At 42.1% G+C, this 17,950-nt stretch overlaps 2 protein-coding genes across 4 annotated transcripts in view; one reads left to right on the top strand and one right to left on the bottom strand.

Annotated features, from left to right (window-relative positions):
- Positions 1 to 10,781, top strand: part of VAMP1 (vesicle associated membrane protein 1) — a 51,710-nt gene extending 40,929 nt beyond the window's left edge. For both annotated transcript variants that reach the window (XM_016162812.2, XM_016162814.2), the window contains one exon: positions 8,635 to 10,781. In XM_016162812.2, the coding sequence (XP_016018298.1) occupies positions 8,635 to 8,767 (133 nt within the window). In that variant the 3' untranslated portion in view covers positions 8,768 to 10,781. The remainder of the gene's footprint in view (positions 1 to 8,634) is intronic.
- Positions 10,782 to 10,961: 180 nt separating this feature from the next.
- LTBR (lymphotoxin beta receptor) lies at positions 10,962 to 17,186 on the bottom strand. Of its 2 annotated transcripts, none has more exons than XM_016162807.2 (10): positions 16,881 to 17,186; positions 16,648 to 16,744; positions 16,263 to 16,388; positions 16,008 to 16,184; positions 15,577 to 15,673; positions 15,338 to 15,429; positions 13,336 to 13,443; positions 13,001 to 13,026; positions 12,215 to 12,443; positions 10,962 to 11,852 (listed from the first exon to the last, which is right to left on the bottom strand). In XM_016162807.2, the coding sequence occupies exons 1-10, from the start codon at positions 16,974 to 16,976 to the stop codon at positions 11,611 to 11,613; spliced, it is 1,290 nt and encodes a 429-aa protein (XP_016018293.2). In that variant the 5' UTR covers positions 16,977 to 17,186; the 3' UTR covers positions 10,962 to 11,610. The 2 variants fall into 2 exon arrangements, with proteins under 2 accessions (XP_016018293.2, XP_016018294.2); XM_016162808.2 differs by having other exon boundaries at positions 16,032 to 16,184; positions 16,881 to 17,184.
- Between the last annotated feature and the right edge of the window lie 764 nt (positions 17,187 to 17,950).

Genomic DNA, 17,950 nt, shown 5'->3' on the forward strand with positions numbered 1-17,950 from the left:
TGGCTCTGGGGAAGATTTGCCAGGGAAGAAGGATTATACTGGACCAATGCTAATAGCCCTGGGAGACTATAAATGGCCCCTGACAGGGATAGACACTTACTCTGGACTGGGTTTGGTGGTAGACACTGTTAAAAAGAAACAAAATACCAAAAATGGAGTCACTTTTGCTAAGCCCCACAAGACTTAATATCTAACCTAATTGCAGTTTTAGCCTCTCCCAGGAGTAAAATTTTAAACCAGTAGATCTGGAATTTTCTGGTCAGCACTACTATGGTAATTGGCCTTATAAGACCCCCTGCCTCTCTAAGGGTAGGTGACCTGGTCTGATATAATCCACTCTTTTAACTTTCTTGTCCCACCCTGTTTCTGCCTATAAAAACCCTCCATTTTGTACAGCTCCTCAGAACACCTTTTTATTTACCAAATGGGATGCTGCCTGATTCATGAATCATTGAACAAAGCCAATTTGATCTTTAAATTTACTCAGTTAAATTTGTTTAACAACACAAATGCTAAAAATACTATGAAAGGACTGATACAGAAGATGCCGTACCAACTTAGGCCTCTGAGTTTCTTCAGCCAAGAGATGCACTCACTGTACAGCCCACAGTGTCCAACAGTGGACAAAGAGATATATCAAATGGACAAATCATGTCACATACCATCCTCAGAGTAATGGTCTAATAGAGATTTGGATGGACAGTTGAAACATTTGCTGTCAAAAATGGGGGGAGATAAAGACAAGGATTATACTGGACCAATGCTAGTAGGGGCTGGCTTGCACGCCTTCATGAGTGTGTGCTCACACTCAACAGTAGGAGGACTAAGGGATAGATTTAGAAATAACCGAGCCATGGTCAATTGTTCTTATTTAATATCTGATAAATTGGCAAAGGTAGATTCTGTTGGGAAGACAAAGCAAATACCTCTGTAAGTCTTACTGATTTGTTCTGTAATGAAACTGACTTTTACCATGATCATGCTGCAATAATACTAGTGTTAGTTAAACTATATTATGTAAATAAGTCTTATAATAATACTAATCTTGATCATCAAATTTATTGGAAATTGATTTAAGCCTCCTTACGATGTAATACCTATGGAAAATGACTAGCCTGAGGAATAACTAAATCTAGTTAACCATCAGCTAATTTCTATGCTAAATATTTTTGCACAGGCTTATTGTCAGGTATAACAGCAGTAGATCACAAGGTGAAAAGAATAGTCAAATTAGTACAAGAATATAAAAATGTGTGTAATGGCTTTATAGAACACATTAGTGTTTTCTTTTCATCTATTCGACTTCACAGTGGCTTCTTCAAACAATAGGCATATTTGTGTCGGTACTATTGCTATATCTGTTCTATAAATGCTACACCAAATGTAACTGCTCTGACAAGGAGTCAATTTGCTGTAATAAGTCCATGCCCAAAACTCCTATTTGATATTATGCTGGAAGTCCTAGCTCATATCTTAATAATAAAGAATGAAAAATAAAAGGAATACAGATTGGAAAGGAAAAAACTGTTATTGTTTGAAGATTACATGATTGTCTGTGTAAAAATACCAAAAAATCTATAAAAGTTTTCCTAGAACTAATAAGTGAGTTTAGCAAGGTTGTAAGATACAAGGCCAATATACAAAAATCAATCATATTTTCATATATTAAACAATAGATCATTGGAATTTGAAATTTAAAAATACAAAAGCGAAAGAATGAAGTATTTTTTTTTAACATCTACAGCACCTGGTCTTCCTAAGTGGTCTCCCATCCACGTATTAACTAAGCCCAACCCTGCTTAGCTTCCGAGATCAGACAAAAGCAGACACATTCAGGGTGGCAGGGCCGTAGACTAGTATAAATTAATATTTACAATAACAGTCACAGGGATTTAGAGCATGTAGTCAATAGTATTGTAATGGTTTTGCATAGTTTGGATGGGTGCTAGAGTAATCGGGGGGATCACTTCATGGATTGTATAAATATCTAACTTTTTAAAATTTAAAATAAAAAATAAATAAAGTTTATAATAGCTTCCCCCTTCCCATTAAGTACTTAGGTATTACTATAACAAACTATATACAGGGTCTGAATGCTGAAAACTATAAAACACTGATAAAAAAAATCTAAGATGTAAATAAATGGAGCAATATGCTGTGTTCATGGGTTGAAAAAACTCAAATTGTAAATATGTCAAATTCTCTCTACTTTGATTTATAGAGTTAGTGCATCCTCAGTCGAAATCACAGCAGCTTTTTTTTTTTTTTTTGTAGAAATCAGCAAGTGAATTCTAAAATTTATATGGAAAAGAAATGGAACTGAAAGTAACTTAAAAAAGCACAATAGTTGGAGAAATCACATTACCCACTTTCAAGACTTATTAGGAAGCTATAGTAATCAGGACAGTATAGTATTAGCAAAAGGTTGACATTTAGGCCAAGGGAGCCAACAGAGAACTCAAATAAACCCACACAAATAGTATCAACCCGATTTTCGATTTTCGACAAAGATGCAAAGGGAATTCAATGGAGAGAGAACAGTCTTTTCAACAAATAATGCTGAAACAATTCGACATTTATATGCAAAACAACAACAACAACAACAACACAGCACTTCAACACATACCTCATATTTACACAAAAAATAATGGCTCATAGGCTTGAGTTTAAAAAGTAAAACTGTAAAACATCTTGAAGAAAACACAGGAGAAAATCTGTGTGACCCTGGGCTTGGTATAAGTTTTCAGATACTACATTAAAACACAATTCATAAAAGAAAATTGATAAATTGGACCGTGTTAAAATTAAAATGTTTTGCTCTGTGACAGATACATTGAAAATATTAAAAGACAATCCACAGGCTAGGAGAATACATAAAGAATTCTTAAAACCGAATAAGAAAACAAATGACCCAATTTAAAAATGAGCAAAAGATCTAAAAAGACACTTCAAAAAATAAGATATATGGAGAGCAAATAAATATATGAAAAGATGGTCATCATCATTTGTCATTAGAGAAATGCAAATTAAAGTCACAGTGAGGCACTCCTGTTCACCTTCAAGAATTGCTGAAATAAACAACAATAATACCACCAAATGCTGTGGAGTGAAAGGAACTTTCACTGCTGTTGGAAATGCAAAATAGTCACTTAGAAAGAAAACTTTGCAGTTTTTAATCATGAGAAAACATCAGACAAACCCAAATAGAGGGCCAGTCTATAAAACTGCCAAGGTTATAAAAAAATAAAGAAAGACAAAAATTGTTAACAGATCCAAGAAGACTAAAAAAGGGTTATGACCACTAAATAGAATGTAGTATCCTGGCTTGGATCTTGGAATAGAAAAATGATGTTAGAGAAAAAAACTTATGAAATCACAAAGGATATATCAAAACTCTTTCTACTATCTGCAATTTTTCTGTAATTCTAAAATTATTCCAAAGCAAACAATTTATTAAGAAAAGAGACCCCAATGAGAAATACAACCATTAATGTGGTTCATATTGAATACCAAGTTTTGGCGAATATGTGAATCATATTCAGTATCATGCATTGCAGGTGGGATTGTAAATTACTTTTCATCATTTTAAAAATTATGAAAATTCTTAGTGGGATGTGGAAGATAGGACAGATGTGGTTTAAGGGTACAAACTTTCAAGGAGTAGTAAATAAGTCCTACAGATCTAATGCATGGTATAGTAAATATAGACAACAGTATTGTATATAATCATCATACTTGCTAAGAGACTAGAACTCAGTTATTCCAAACAAGAAAAACAAAGGATGATTATGTAACAGGATAGGGGTGCTAATGATTCTACAATGGCAATCATATTACAGTATATAAATATATCAAATTAACATGCCCTCCACCTTATATTTATACAATGTTATATGTCAAATATATTTCAACAAAAATGTTTTAGTAGTATTTACTAGAACTATACATATTTCTGCCTTATGATTTAGCAATTCTACTTCTAGGTGTATGAAATGAGCGCACATATGTATAAAAAACATGTACAAGAATGTTTGTAGTAACTGTAGTCATAACTGCTGAAAACTTGAAACAACCCTTAAATTTGAAAGAACCAGGAGAATGGATAAATTAATTTAGGGATATTTATACAGTGGAACACTGTGCAGAAAAATTAGAAAAAGAAACCAAACTACTGATATTAGCAACAACAAGGGTATGTCTCAAAAATATGATATTGATCAAAAGAAGCTAGACACAAAAGGGTTACCACAGTACAATTCCATTTATATGTAATTCAAGTATAGGCAAAACTAATTGATGGGAATAAATCATAAGTCAAACAGTGGATATCTCTGGGATACATTATATATTTCAGATATGTATTATCTCCCAGAGTATGAAGTGAGACCCAAGTGGTAAGGATTCCTGAGTCGGAAGAGGCATGAAATCTAGGGTATTGAAAACATTCTATGTCTTCTGGAATGGTAACACGGTCTATACATATGTAGCAATTATTCAGGCTGTATACTTTAGATTAGTACACTTTAATGTATGTTCGCTGTTACTTAGTAAAAAGTGAAATAAAAAAGAATAAAAACTACAAAGGGGGGAAAAACACTCAAGTGGTTTCCTATTGCTCTTAGGGTAAAGTCCAAAATCCTTATTGTAGTTTGTAAGTGAATGATCTGCTTCCTGCCTACGTCTCCAGCTTCATCTCTCTATTTCCCAGCTCCAGCCAACCTTTTCTTCCTACCACACTTTGCGCATACTATTTGCTCCACCGGGAGAGCTCTTCTTCTCCTCCCCTGGTCACTAAGCTAACACTAATTATTTCTTCCGGTGGTATCTTAAATTTCCTAAGGGAAGCATTTCCTGATCTTCAAGCCTAGATTAGGTCTCTGATTATATGTTGTGTTCCTTTTTGTAGGACTTATCTCACTGTAATTATTTTTAAATTTCAGAAGGTTAGGTATCAGGTTGGTCTTGTTTGCTGTTATATCTTCAGATTCCTGGAATGTAGTAAATACTCATTTAATAGTTACTGAATGTTAATTTTGAAAGTGAAGCTTCGATTAGTTTAACAAACTAGTAGTCCAAAGCCACAGAATATGAGATGGGAACCAAGCCCATCAGCAAACCCTGTTCACTCTATTTCCAAGGTATATCCTCACACCATCTACCTTTCTCCATCTCCTATTGCAATAGCCTTCTACCTGGTCTCTCTGCTTCCATTCTTTATTCACTATCCATTGGATTATTATAGATAATAACCTACCATTATCTTTTCTCTGTATAGCAGCCAGATAAATCTTTTTAAACATGAAAAGAGACTGTGTCTCTTTCTTGCTTAAAACCTTCCAATGCCTTCACTGCACTTAGAATATAAGCAAACTCCTTTCCTTAGCTTTTGAAAACCTATGTGATCTGACTTTCTAACTCCATCTGGGCCCACTCTCCTCATCATCCCACTAGCTTCTAGCCTTGACTTGTAGACTCATAATTCCCCTAATATCCTGAGCTCCTATGGCCTTTGCACTAAGCTGTCTGTTCCCTAGGAACATTATTTCTCTTTGTCTTTTTTTGATAGGCTCCTTCTGGCTATTCAGCTGAGATGTCACTTCCTCAAGAAGGACTCCATGACCACTCAATCAGTAGTGGCTATATAATTACTATCACTTTTCCTATTTCAGTTTTCACCATAATACTTAGTTCCTTATTTATTTTTATTATCTCCCTCATGTCATGAGAGCAAAACTTTTGTTTAGCTCTGTATCTTCAATACCTAGAACAGTGCTTACTTAGCACATAGTAGATTCTCAGTAAATAAATATATGAGTTTAATGAATGAATGAATGAATGAATGAATACCTCAACACTTGAGTTCTTTCTACCATCACAGTTGCCTTCTCAGCTGTTGGCAGCCACAGGCTCATTGAATCAGGTTTCTCTATAGACCACTTAGGGTGGTGCCATTTAGCACAGTAGCCACTAGCCACATGTAGCTATTCAAATATGAAATTAAATAAAATTAATTTAAAAATTTATGTTCTTCATTGCACTAATCGCATTTCAAGTGCTCATAAGCCACATGTGGCTGGTGGCTACCATATTGGATAGTACAGATAATAACTTTTATCATTATAGAAAGTTCTACTGGAACTTTTATAAGTAAGACTAATCTCAAAGGGAAGCTTTAGGCTCAACCCTCAACTATGACAATAATTATCTTTGGGGTCTTGTTGCTCTGGAATGGCTTCTGCATTAGTCATCCTATTTGACTGAACAAGCTACTTTATCAAACAGGTGGTCACTCCATAATTTGAGAATCTCAGAGGTATACTACTGGGACAAGTGACTTTCATGATAAGCATATAAAAATGAAAAGATTCCTAGAAGATCTCTTAACATAGAACTCTGTGCTGAGCAGAAATGTGGATGGGGGATGTGTTAACAATGGGTTGGGAAAGATGAGAGGTTGGCAGTCCTATATATTAAATAAAATTAACTCTAAGATACGATTCCTTTAGGATGAACTGTTCTATGAGAAATTCCTTCAGCTATGAGGAACATAAAACAGACCAGTATTATTGACCAAGCTCACTTATAAAATATGAAATAAAATATTATCAAGCAGAATCCCAGAGATACATTAAAAAAAGAATACACCAATATCAATTCCAGGAAGATAAGGGTAGTTTAGTATTAGGCAACTGACTTATGTAATTCCTCAGATCAATAGATTTAAAGAGAAAAGAAGTGTAATGATTTCTACAAATGCTTAAAAGACATTTGTTTCTCATAAAAATTCAATATCTATTATTGATTTTAAAGCTCCATAAAATAGTAAGAGATGAGTATTTCCTTAGCATAATAAAATAAATATATCTATTTCAACTCCTGCTTAATGGGGAAATATTAAAAGCATTTACATTGAAATCAGGATCAAGACAGAGATGTCTATTAATGGTCATTACTATGTAGCATTGTTCTGGAGGTACTAGGCAATGCATTTAGACAAGATTAAAATATATTAGAAATATAAAAATTAGAAAAAGTTTCCACATTATTATAGATAATCTAAGATAATCAACTGTCGAACTATTATAGATAATAAGGAAATTCAGCAGGTGATTGGGTAAAAAAAAATAAAGACAGAAAAGATCCCATTCTATACTACTTACAGAGATAAAACACTTAGGAATGCATGAACTTAACAAAGAATACTTGAGATCTATATTTTTAAAAATTAAACATTAAAATACTACTGAGGGACACAAAAGGGATCAGCAAATAGAAAGGTTCACTATTTCTTGAAAGGAAGGCTAACACCAGGAAGATGTCAGTTCTTCCTGATCAATCTAAAAGTTTAATGCAATCGCAACCCAAATACCAATAGGATTTTTTTCTGGGAGGGCGGGGTGCTAGATAAGCTGATCTTAAAGTTCATGTGGAATAAGAAATAAGAAAATTTTAGCTAGGAAATTTTTGAAAAAGAATATTAAAAGGAGCCCTAATAGATATTAAAATATAAAGCTAAAATAGTTGAGACTGTGGTGCTAGCAAATTAAAAAGACAGAAGGAAGGGATTTGAAAATCTGGAGTGAATTCAAATTCATACACAAATTCGCTTTATAATGGTAGTGTTTCAAATTAGGAAAGAAAAAATAATAATTTAGTAGATGATCTGGGGATAACAAGATAACATTTGGAAATTGTCCAGTAGAAAAATAGAGATATTAACAGTTAGTGGAAAATAAATTACAAACGACTCTTTAACATATGAAAATGTTCAGTCACGGGAAAACAAAAACACTTCCCTCACAATAAGAAATACAAATAAAAATTACACTGAGATAACATTTTTCACCATTCAGATTGACAAAGATCAAAACGTTTGATAGCACACCAATGTCAGCGTGAATATATGGAAATGGATATTCTTAAAAATTACTAACATTCAATATATATGGGGGACAATTTGGTCAAAATAAAATATTTGTACCTTTTGATTCACCGTTTTATTTCTAGCAATTTTTTAATAGCAATACTCACACATATACAAGTCAATATGGTTGTTATTATAAAATTATAATAGATTGGAAATGAATGAAAAATCCTCCAAGGGAACTAGTTAAATGATGCAGCCATATAATGGGATACTATACAGATATAAAAATGAAGTAGGAAGTTTTTTGATACTGATATGGAATCATGACCAAGCTATTTTGATAAATGACAAAGGCAAGGGAAAGAATATATAGAGAATGTGCTACCATTTGTGGGAAAAAAGAGGAAAGATGCATATGTATATATGTATTTTGGAATATGCATAAATGACCTCTGGAAAAGCATCAGAAACAGTCACATGGTTGCTTCCAGGGAGAGGACCAAGATGATTGAAGGATCGGAGTGAAAAAGAGACATTTCGCTGTTTACTCTTTGATGCTTTTTGTATCTTGAGCCACATGAATTACCCAAAAAGAAGAAACAGATAAAATTAAAAAAAAAAAAAAAGGATAGGAAAACTTGACTTATTGTAATTTACACAAATGGGAGTTTGTTTTTCTCTCATAAAAAGGAGCCCAAAGTGAGTGCTTACTGTTGGTTCAACGGCTCAGTGATGCCTAATGAACCAGGTTCTTTCTTTTCTTCCAGGACCTCCGTCCTCAGAGGATTGGCTTTTTATCTCCATGGCTGTTTCTTCGTGTTACTAAGATGGCTGCACAGCTCAGGCATCAGGAGAAAGGACAAGGAAAACCAAAAACTTTTCCCTAATGATGCTTTTTGACCTGGGAACAAGACTTCCCTGTACATGTCATGAGCCAGAAATGGATCCTAGGCCCCCATCCTGAATTAATTCCTGGCAAAGGGGAATTGGGTTTATTGGCTCCTGAGGCTGGAGGAAGGGTCTCCCCTCTTGATATTATGGAATCTCTGCTTTAGTACAGAAATGGGGTTCTGTTCCTAGGAAAGGTGCAGAAGTCTGTTGGGTGGGTAGCAGAGAGAATCCATTACAGCTGTCCATGTGAACTGCTCCATATTTCAGAAAAGGACATTCTTAGTTACCCTAGGAGGACTACATAGCTCCACATGTCCCACTGCTGCTGCTCTGTGTGATTACATCCATCTGTCTCCTGGACTGCTGCCTAGGCCTCCTCACCGGCCTCCCTGCACCCGTGTTGACCCTGGTTGGATTCAGTACAGCCTTTCTCCTCCATGTGGTATAGGAGTGGGGTTCTCAAAAATAATACGAGAGAGACTACTGAGATTCAGACTTAATTATCCCATGGTTAACTACTCTTGTATCCAGTTCCATCTTTTGAAGATGATAGGTAAGATGCTGTCTTCATTGATTTTTTATTATCTCTCATTGTAAACAGGAGCTCCTCTCTGTTCATGTGTCTGGAGCCTGTACTAACTCAGCCCTGGCAAAAAAAAAAAAGCATGGGCCATGTTATGGGCTGAATTGTGTCTTCCACAGTTCATGTGTAGAAGTCCTGATCCCCAGCACCTCAAAACATGACTATATTTGGAGATAGGGTCCTTAATGAAATTAAAGTGAGGCCATTAGGGTGGGCCTAATCCAGTATGACTAGCTTCCTTATAAAAAGAGGGGACTAGGATACAGAACACAGAGGGAAGACATTGTAAAGACAGGGAGAAGGCAGCCATGAGCAAGCCAAGAAGAGAGGCCTCAGAAGAAACCAACTCTGCCGACGCCTTAATCTTGGACTTCTAGCCTCCAGAACTGTGAGAAAATATTTTTTTTTTTTTGTTTTTTTAAGCCTTTCAATCTACTGTACTTTGTTAAGACAACCCCAGCAAATTAATATAGGCAGGTGTAATCCTAAATCTGAATGGTGCCACATAGGATGGTGCCCTAGCATCACTTATTTAAAATTTTTTCTTTTATTTTGTTGAAAATGTATTAATTTAGTTTTTTACCTAAACATATTGGAACAATTATTAAGGGTTCATGTTATCTGGCTCTAGCATACTACAAAACCAAGAGGATTTAACTATCTAAACAAACAGCTCACCATTATTTACTTCTCAAGAAAGGAAGTTGGATCTAATACTTTGATGGTCAACCTTAAGTAACCCCTCACTTGGATAAGACGACTCCTGGAGTATGTGTTTTATAGCCACACCATCTTGATGAGCACCAGCAACAGAATTCTTAACATTAGACCCAGACGGTGGCCTTTTATGGAAGGAGTAGTCAGCTGGCAGCCGCTCTCCTCGCAATCCTTCAAGCTAAGATCGTCTCTACTGGGCAGCATGGTGGATAAGTTCTGGGGCCCCAAACTTTCACTATAGAGAGCTTGGAAGATTTAAAATTCTTTCAGGGAAAAACTAAAATAAGATGAAAAGAAATAAAGTAAAAATCATGAGTGCTCCTTCTGAGTGAAAGGAGATCAGCCTAGATCTCTACACCAGTAGGTGAACTTGGCCTCTCGCATTTTTTTTGTCTCAAGTGCATATCTTTCCTTGCAATCAGCATTGCAGAACTCTTTCCACTCTGCATTGTGGCTGTGGAACATGCAGGAGGTCTGATTTTTTGAGAAAACTGGACCATTTTATCGGTGCAAAGAAATTCTGGAAGGTTATGTGAAGTTGTTATTCAAGAGGCCTCTAAAGCCAGACTAACTAGATGCAAGTCCCAGCTTTGCCATTTGCAGCTGAATTTGGCAAGTGACTTACCCCTTCTGTGCCTCAGTTTCCTCAGTTGTCCAATGGGAATAGCAACAGTATCTAGCTCATGGGGGTGTTGTGAGGATTACATAAATTGTTATTGTAAAGCATTTAAACACTGCCTGGCACGTTGTCAGGGCATTGGCTAATATTGTTATAACCTGAATTATATATATTGGTCCCTCAAAGAAATACCTAGGGATTATATTTTAATGTTTTGATCTTTGCCTTTGACATTGCCCCAGTGGCACAATGTTCCTATATCGATCCCAAGAAAATAAATTATCTATGTCTAAATTTCCAATTTATTTACATGTGGTTAAAATTTATAAATACATTTACTATTTTCCTCCCCCCCTGAAACTATCTCTTATACGTAGTAACCCTACCCAAAGCCCCAGTTTTTAATGACTGGAGGGGAGAGGTGGTCCTCCATGTAACTCCATCTTCGTATAGGGTCTACCTCAGTCCATGTGAAGTGTGGGTCTTCAAAAGGCCCTCTGGAGCTTGAGGATGGGCGCCACAAATCCACTAGAGGTCCCAGTGATGTCCATGTGGCTGGCTCGTTCTGTGGCATGCTTTGGGTGCAGAGCGCCATGGTGGGCAGCAGTGGGCATCATATGCTCTGTCTGTGACTGATGCTGAGCTGGTACAGCCCCAGTGGGCAGGGGTTCTGCAATGAAGTCTCAGGCCTGCTCAGGCGGTGGTGAGAGTCCTACGGTGGGCACCGTACCCAGCCAGTGCCCGGCCCTGCTCTCGGAGTCATATCTGAGGCCTGGCCTCTTAAGAGTTTGCCTCTCAGGGGCCTTACCCAGGCCCTCTGTCAATCCTGTGAGGGTAGGGCAGCCTTGGGGTGAAGGTGCTCTTGTGCCTCCCTTCTCCTGGCTTTTCCCAGGCACCATCAAGCGTGGGTGACAAATTAGGTCTCTGGCCCTGTTAGAGGGCATGGCACCCCAGTGTCTCTGTCTCAGCCAGATGCCAAGCTTTGCCATCTTCCTGGTAGGGTGTAGAGAGCCCGGGAGGACCAGGTGCACCCTCTTCGGGGATGGGGTATGGAGGCTCTGGGGGAGCTGGGGGGTCTCCAGGGCCCCGTGCTCCCCCCAGTACTGGCCCATTGTAGATATAGATGTTGCCAGTGACAGTCACAGACCCACCGGTGACATGAATGCCATTGGTACCTACGGGAAGGGAAGCAGAAGGAGAGGGGCTGAGGGGACGTCGCTGAGGAAAGGAGGCCTGTGTGCCCTCCGCATCAGACCCCCTGCCTCCCAAACGTCCTTGTTCTTCTGCCTTCTCGCCGTTCTTCTCTCTTCCCACCTCCCCATGCTACTGGTTTCTTGCGCTCTGCACTCATTTCTCTGTTTCTAGGTTTTTCGGTCTCTCCCCTTCCCTCTAGTTGGGACATTCTGACTAGCTGTCAGAGTCTCTGTCTTGCCTCCATTTTCGTCTTCTCATTTCAGTTTGACTCACACTCTCTCCCTGCCCATCATCTCTCCCATCCCATCTCCCTCACCCCGTCTTCTCCCTGCGGCCTGCTCACCATGGGCCACCTGGCCTTGCTCCGAGAGGTCAGCCTCCTGCTCCCTGGCATGGCTCAGAGGACTCTGCTGTTGTGGCACCTCTTCCTCCAATCCTGAGGTCACTGGAGGCCAGGCCGAGGCAGGAGTCATGTCTCCAGGGATGGGCAGAAGTGGCTTTTCCAAGTCATGGAAGGGCGGGTTGATGTTTGGAGGCACCCAACTTCCATTAGCAGTATTTGATTCCTCTCTCTGCAGGAGAGAAGGCAGAGAACCAGCAAATGATGTGGGCCTCAGACTCCGTCTTTAATTCCCACACTCCGCCCCAGCTCGGGCAGCTCATCACCCCCCTCTGCTCTTCCCCAGGCTCCTTGCCTCAGGCCTTTGCACCCGATGTTCTCGCTTCCTAGAGTACTTTCCCCAGATATCCTGACGCCTGGCTTCCTCATTTCTTTAGCCCTCTGCTCAAATATCAGCTTATCAGAGAGGCCTTCTCTGCCCACTAAGATAATACACCCCCATCCTCTGCCACTGTCACTCACTGACCCATTTGCTGCTTTTTCCCACCATTATCACCATACTTATTTGTCTAACTTTATTTCTGCTCCACTGGCCTGAAACTCGAGGAGCGTAGCTACTTTGTTTTATTTTCTGCTGTATCCACATGCCTGGCACATGGTGTGCTCAAAAATTATTTGTCGAATGCATGAATGAATGCTGAAGCCTGCACGCTCTTCTCCTGCCTACTCCCGCCTCGTTCCCTCTCCCCCTCTGCCTCTCCTTGTTGCCTTCTCAGCCTTCCCAATTACCTCTGGATGCCTCTTGAGCAGGGATCCTGCAATGAAAATGAAATGGGTGTAGGGCCTCTGGCAGGCTTTCGATCTCCACACCCCACCACAGTGTGTTGCTGCCCACCCCGGGATCCCAGAAGGAATAGGTTATCATTCCCCTTATCTCTAGCCTTAGAATGGAGGGCTGGAGGGAGACGATGTCTTTGTTGAGGGTAGGCATTTGGAGTCTTGAGGTCGTGGAGGGGCAGATGGGTTGGCACTGGCGTAGCTGAATAGTCTCTCCAAATCCCCTCCCCCATCCACGTGGGGATAGAAGGCCAGCCTCGTCCCTGACTGCATCCAGCCCTTCTTACCCAGCTTTCTGCAGAGAGAGGGGTGGCTCTTCCAGGTGCAGGCAAGGACGGTGCAGAGCAACAGTAAGGAGACCAGCGGCAGCATAATAGCCAGCACCAGCATAGTTCCTGCCAGGACAGCAGAGAGGAAGGGGAAAGACAACCCGAGAAGGAAGTTAAGGAACAGCTTTCCAGTTCTTTAAACCAACTGCTGTTCCTAAAGGCAGAATTAGAGATACTTCCCTGGATTACAGAGGAGAACTCAGTTGGAATTGGGAGGATCCTGCTGACAGCCAAGAGAAACTCTATTACAAATGGGGGTGTTTGGGGTGGTACAGGTGTCCACTGTGTGAGGAGAGGCGCTTGGGCAGTTGGTTTTCAAGGGCTGGAAGTGGGGGTGGGGGCAGTACAAGGAGAGTGGGGCTTGGAGTGGTAAGCAGATTCAGGCTACAGGGTAGAGCCATATTTCTGTGGACTTGACCATCATATAGAGAAGCTACCCTAGGAACTGAGACTGCTCCTCTGCACCTGTGGGTGTGTTCACAGAGGTGGGAGAGTAGGGGAGCCTCGCTTCTGAACCCTGCCTGTGGCTGCCTGGGAGAGTAGGGCTTGCAAGGCCTCCACCTTCTTGCAGGTTCCAAGAAGGAGTGAGAGTTTGGTTTCTCAGGACCTGATGTGTGGCAGTGGATAATTTCTCTCTTTCTATGGGCCTCAGTGCTGCCATGCATGGAGTCTACAGTGTCCATCAGCCATGGCTAAGGAAGGTCAGAAGATGTGGACATTTGTATCCTTGGAATTTGCCCTTTCTGTTCTACCTAAATCTGTGGCTGAATAGAGTACAGAATGGGAGGCATGAGAAGAAATTTGACCTGGAGTCTTGAACACCTGGGTTTCTGTTCAGCTGTGTGAGTTGTTAATTCATTTCACCTCAAAGATCAGTTTTTTCATATGTAAAATAAAGGAGTTGGACTCTAAAATTCCAGCTCTAAAATGTCATTCATATTTAATAAATAGTTAAAAATTAATAAGAGGAAATGGAAAAATATTTATGATGTAGTTGAATGAAAAATCAGGTTATAAAAGATTCAAATGACCCCACTTTTAGCAAAAAAAAAAAAATTACATGTATAGACATACATAGAAAAATGTCTTAGAGGATATATTGAAAATGTTAAGAGTGAAAAATAAAACAACACAGAAGGGTAAGAGAGGATATGCTAGGTGGTGGTCCTGTGGCTGAATTTTAGTTGTGTGCATTTGAATTTTCTAACTTTATACCATGCGCATGCATTCTGGCATGGGCTTTGGAGTAAAAAGACCTGTTTACAGGTCTTCCTAATACCAGTTGCCACGTGGATGATCTTGGGCAAGTCATGTAATCTCCGTGAGCCTCAGTTTCCTCATCCCATAGGTGAGAATGATAAAAGAACTACTTTGTAGGACCAATAAGAGGATTAAATTATTAGTGAATGTCAAGTGTTCAGAGAGTACCTGACACACTTGCTCTCAGTAAATGGAAGTTAAGATTATGAATATTTGCTAATTTAAAAAAGTTAATAAAATAACTCTTCCTCAATTAATAATGTTTGTAATCATTAGAAGCATCCTTTAATTGTCTATTAGGCTAGGAAATTAATAACTGCATAGAAAAAAAAAGAGTCAAATGTGGAATTCTCTAACAACAGAAGTGTGTCATCTAATAAAGAGGTATTTAATCCAGTAAATGAATTATATGATGGTGGCATGTCTAAACTGATGACAATGATGTCAGTTACAGTTACATCCCAGTGTGGGAGCATTCCTTGGAATAATATTATATATATGTATAATATATAACTTTAAAAGTGTGTGTGTGTGTGTGTAAACTGGCCTGGGGACACTCCAATTTCTCTTTTAGGAATTTTTCTTCTTGCTGCCATTCTGAGAGGGAAGGATTCATCTTTCCCCCATTTTTTCAGACAGGAGAAAGTAGGCATTTTCCCAGATACCCCCAACCTCATGCCCCTCAGCCCTGGTCCCTCACCTGGCATCTCAGGGGCCTCTGGTAGCTTTCTGCAGCTGGTGTCAGACTTGGCAGTGCCCGGCTCTCTCTCCACCAGGCCCTGGTCCTCACACCTGTGGAGGAAGGGAGAGGCTCAGGTCAAGAGGGCATATAGCTAGAAGTGGCGAGTGGCAAAGAGGGTCTCATAGAGTTGAGCATGGGGTCAGGGTTGTTAGCAGCTGAGGCTTCGGAGAAGGTGGGAGGAACATGGCCATACTCACCTCGTGTGGGGCTGGCATCGGGCGCTGCGGGAGGACGTGTTTTGGAAGTGCCCTGCCTTACAGGGCACACAGTTGCTATTAGCCTTCCCAGTTTCACCTGGCAAGAGAAAGGGAAGGCCACCAGGGCGAGTGAGCAAAGGGAGCCTCTTACTCAGCTCTGAGCTGCCTTTACGCCCACTGGATGACACCTCCTTGCCTACCCACCCATTCTGTAGGTCACACCTTTCCCGATCTCCCCCTTGCCCAGGTCCCCCAGTGCTGAGGGGACACCTCCCCCCCGCCCCCCACCACCCATGTCCCAGTTTCATTTCTCTGCACATCCCTTCTATGAGCTTTTCACAGGCAGGGAGAAGCTTTTTATGCTGAAGAGAACTACCTGGAGGCTCACCATGGTCACAGAACCATTCCCTGTCCCCATTTAAGATCCCTACCTTTGGCCCTTAATAACCTCTGACCTTTGAGCTCAGCTTCGGTGCCTGGTGGGCAGTCAGAGAGTGGCTCGCAGTGTACACACTCTTCGACCCAATGGACGCAGAACATTCCTGGCTGACAGTGGCACTGGGTTTTCTGTTTGCTAGTGCAAGGCGCAGTCTCCTGGAAGCCCAGTACTTGTGGGGAGACATGAGAGCTCAGTGGAGGAACTGTGCTCCAGGGGACCCCAGCCCTCCCAGGCACACCCCACTCACTGTGGTCACAGGGACGGCACATCTGACAGTTGGGGAGATGGTTCCAGTGCTCGTTGTAGGAATTTTCAGGGCATTTGTCACAAACTGTGTCCTGGCTGCGGCTGCATTCAGTTAAGACGTACGTGCCTGGAAGGGCATAGGGCAGTAGGAGTGTCAGAGGACCCAGGGTTCCACCTTCACCTCTGCAGCTTGCTGTGTTACCCTGGGCCTGTCTCTCTCAGTGCCTGCTGCATTTGAGGGATGGCCCGTGTTTCTCACTCTCTGTCTCTGCCAGCTGGTTTCCCTTGGAGACGGTATCTACCTTCCCTTTGAGGCAGCAAGGTAGACTGGAGTCCCCTGTGACCCACCTCCCTGTCCCGGGCTTCCTCTGGCCATTGCCTCTCACCTGGGGGGCAGCGGGAGCAGCAGACCTTATGCTTGGGCTCGTAGTACTCCTTTTCCCCGTCCGGGCAGGTCTGGTTCTCTGTGTTGTATGGGGGTACCTGCACGGGGAGATAGAGGTGGAGGGAGAATTATTCAGGGATCAGCTGGGGAGGGCAGAGAGACCAGACAGGGAGCTGCCCAGACCTCTCTTCCCTACCCAAGTCCACCCCCGCCCACCTGCACGCAGCCCCTCACCGGTTGTGGCTGGGAAGCTGCCAGGAGATCACAGAGGCCTAGTATGAGTGGCCCCCAGGCCAGGCCGCAGAGGGAGGCGGCCCACGGCAGGCGCATGGCGTCCAGTCAGCCAGGCGACCAGATGGGTGGAGGCCAAGGAGTAAGATGTGAGGCCTGGACGTCCCGGGCAGTGGTGGCAGCAGCCTCCAGAGCCCAGGGGCTGGGAAGGGACTCAGGCCGATGTGCCCCCAGGGGCCAAAGCGGCCGGGCCTGGCCTGGCCTCCAGGGCTCCAGCGCCAGGCTCAGGCTCAGGAAGTGGGAGTGGAGCTAGCCGGCCACGGGGGCGGGGACAGGGAGTGCTGGGAGCTGAGGCCGGCTGTCGCAATCGCAATCACAATCGGGAAGAGGAACAGGCCTGTGTGCCTGTTGAAGGGTGGGAGGGGGTGGCTGGGAAAGCACGTGAGGCCGGCAGGGCCGGAACCAGGCCTCCTCCCTTCTTCGGAAGCCTGACTGGGACTGGAGGACTTCAGAGACAGGCTCAGCTAGTGGGAAACGGGTAGTAGAGCCAGTGGACAAGCCTCAGATGGGCCTCTGAGAGCGCAGCCAGGACAGAGTTGACCCAAACAGATGGATTTCAAGACTGAGCCGTGTCTAGCCGGGTGTCAGATCTGAAAAATGGAGGGTCTGGAGCTGTCAAACATGGAGAGTGCAAAGACCCAGGGACAGCCAGCCAGATGCAGCATCTGGAAACCGGAAGTTCTGGGTGGCAGACTATCTGGATTCCTGGGTTCCTCCTCATTTGTGTGACTTTTTAAGATAAGCTACAAAGGAGTAACAAGCCTGCCACCAGCCCTCCCTGCTCCTCCCCTCATCCACCCAGCCCACATATGGATGGGCACAGGTTAGCTACAAGGTACTCCAGAGGGTGCAGCCCTTGCTCCCCTGTCCTTAGAGAAGGGGGAGGATGTGTAGACGGAATTCCTGATAAGTAGGGGCAGCTGCAGCCGCCCTGTAGTTGGGCAGAGGCTGCCCTATTCTCAGCTTCCTCACCCAGGAGCCTTTGAATCCTTCTGAACTGGAGGGGGCTGAGA

The sequence above is a fragment of the Rousettus aegyptiacus genome, unplaced genomic scaffold (assembly GCF_014176215.1).
Source record: "Rousettus aegyptiacus isolate mRouAeg1 unplaced genomic scaffold, mRouAeg1.p scaffold_m13_p_2, whole genome shotgun sequence".
Lineage (NCBI taxonomy): Eukaryota > Metazoa > Chordata > Mammalia > Chiroptera > Pteropodidae > Rousettus > Rousettus aegyptiacus.

What these genes read in the sequence shown, in the direction of transcription:
- LTBR (XM_016162807.2), bottom strand. Translation starts at nt 16,976, where the DNA reads ATGCGCCTGCCGTGGGCCGCCTCCCTCTGCGGCCTGGCCTGGGGGCCA. An exon ending in CTGCTCCCGCTGCCCCCCAG is followed by an intron (nt 16,389 to 16,647) that starts GTGAGAGGCAAT and finishes ATGCCCTTCCAG; the next exon opens with GCACGTACGTCTTAACTGAA. An exon ending in TGCTCAAGAGGCATCCAGAG is followed by an intron (nt 12,444 to 13,000) that starts GTAATTGGGAAG and finishes TCTCTCCTGCAG; the next exon opens with AGAGAGGAATCAAATACTGC.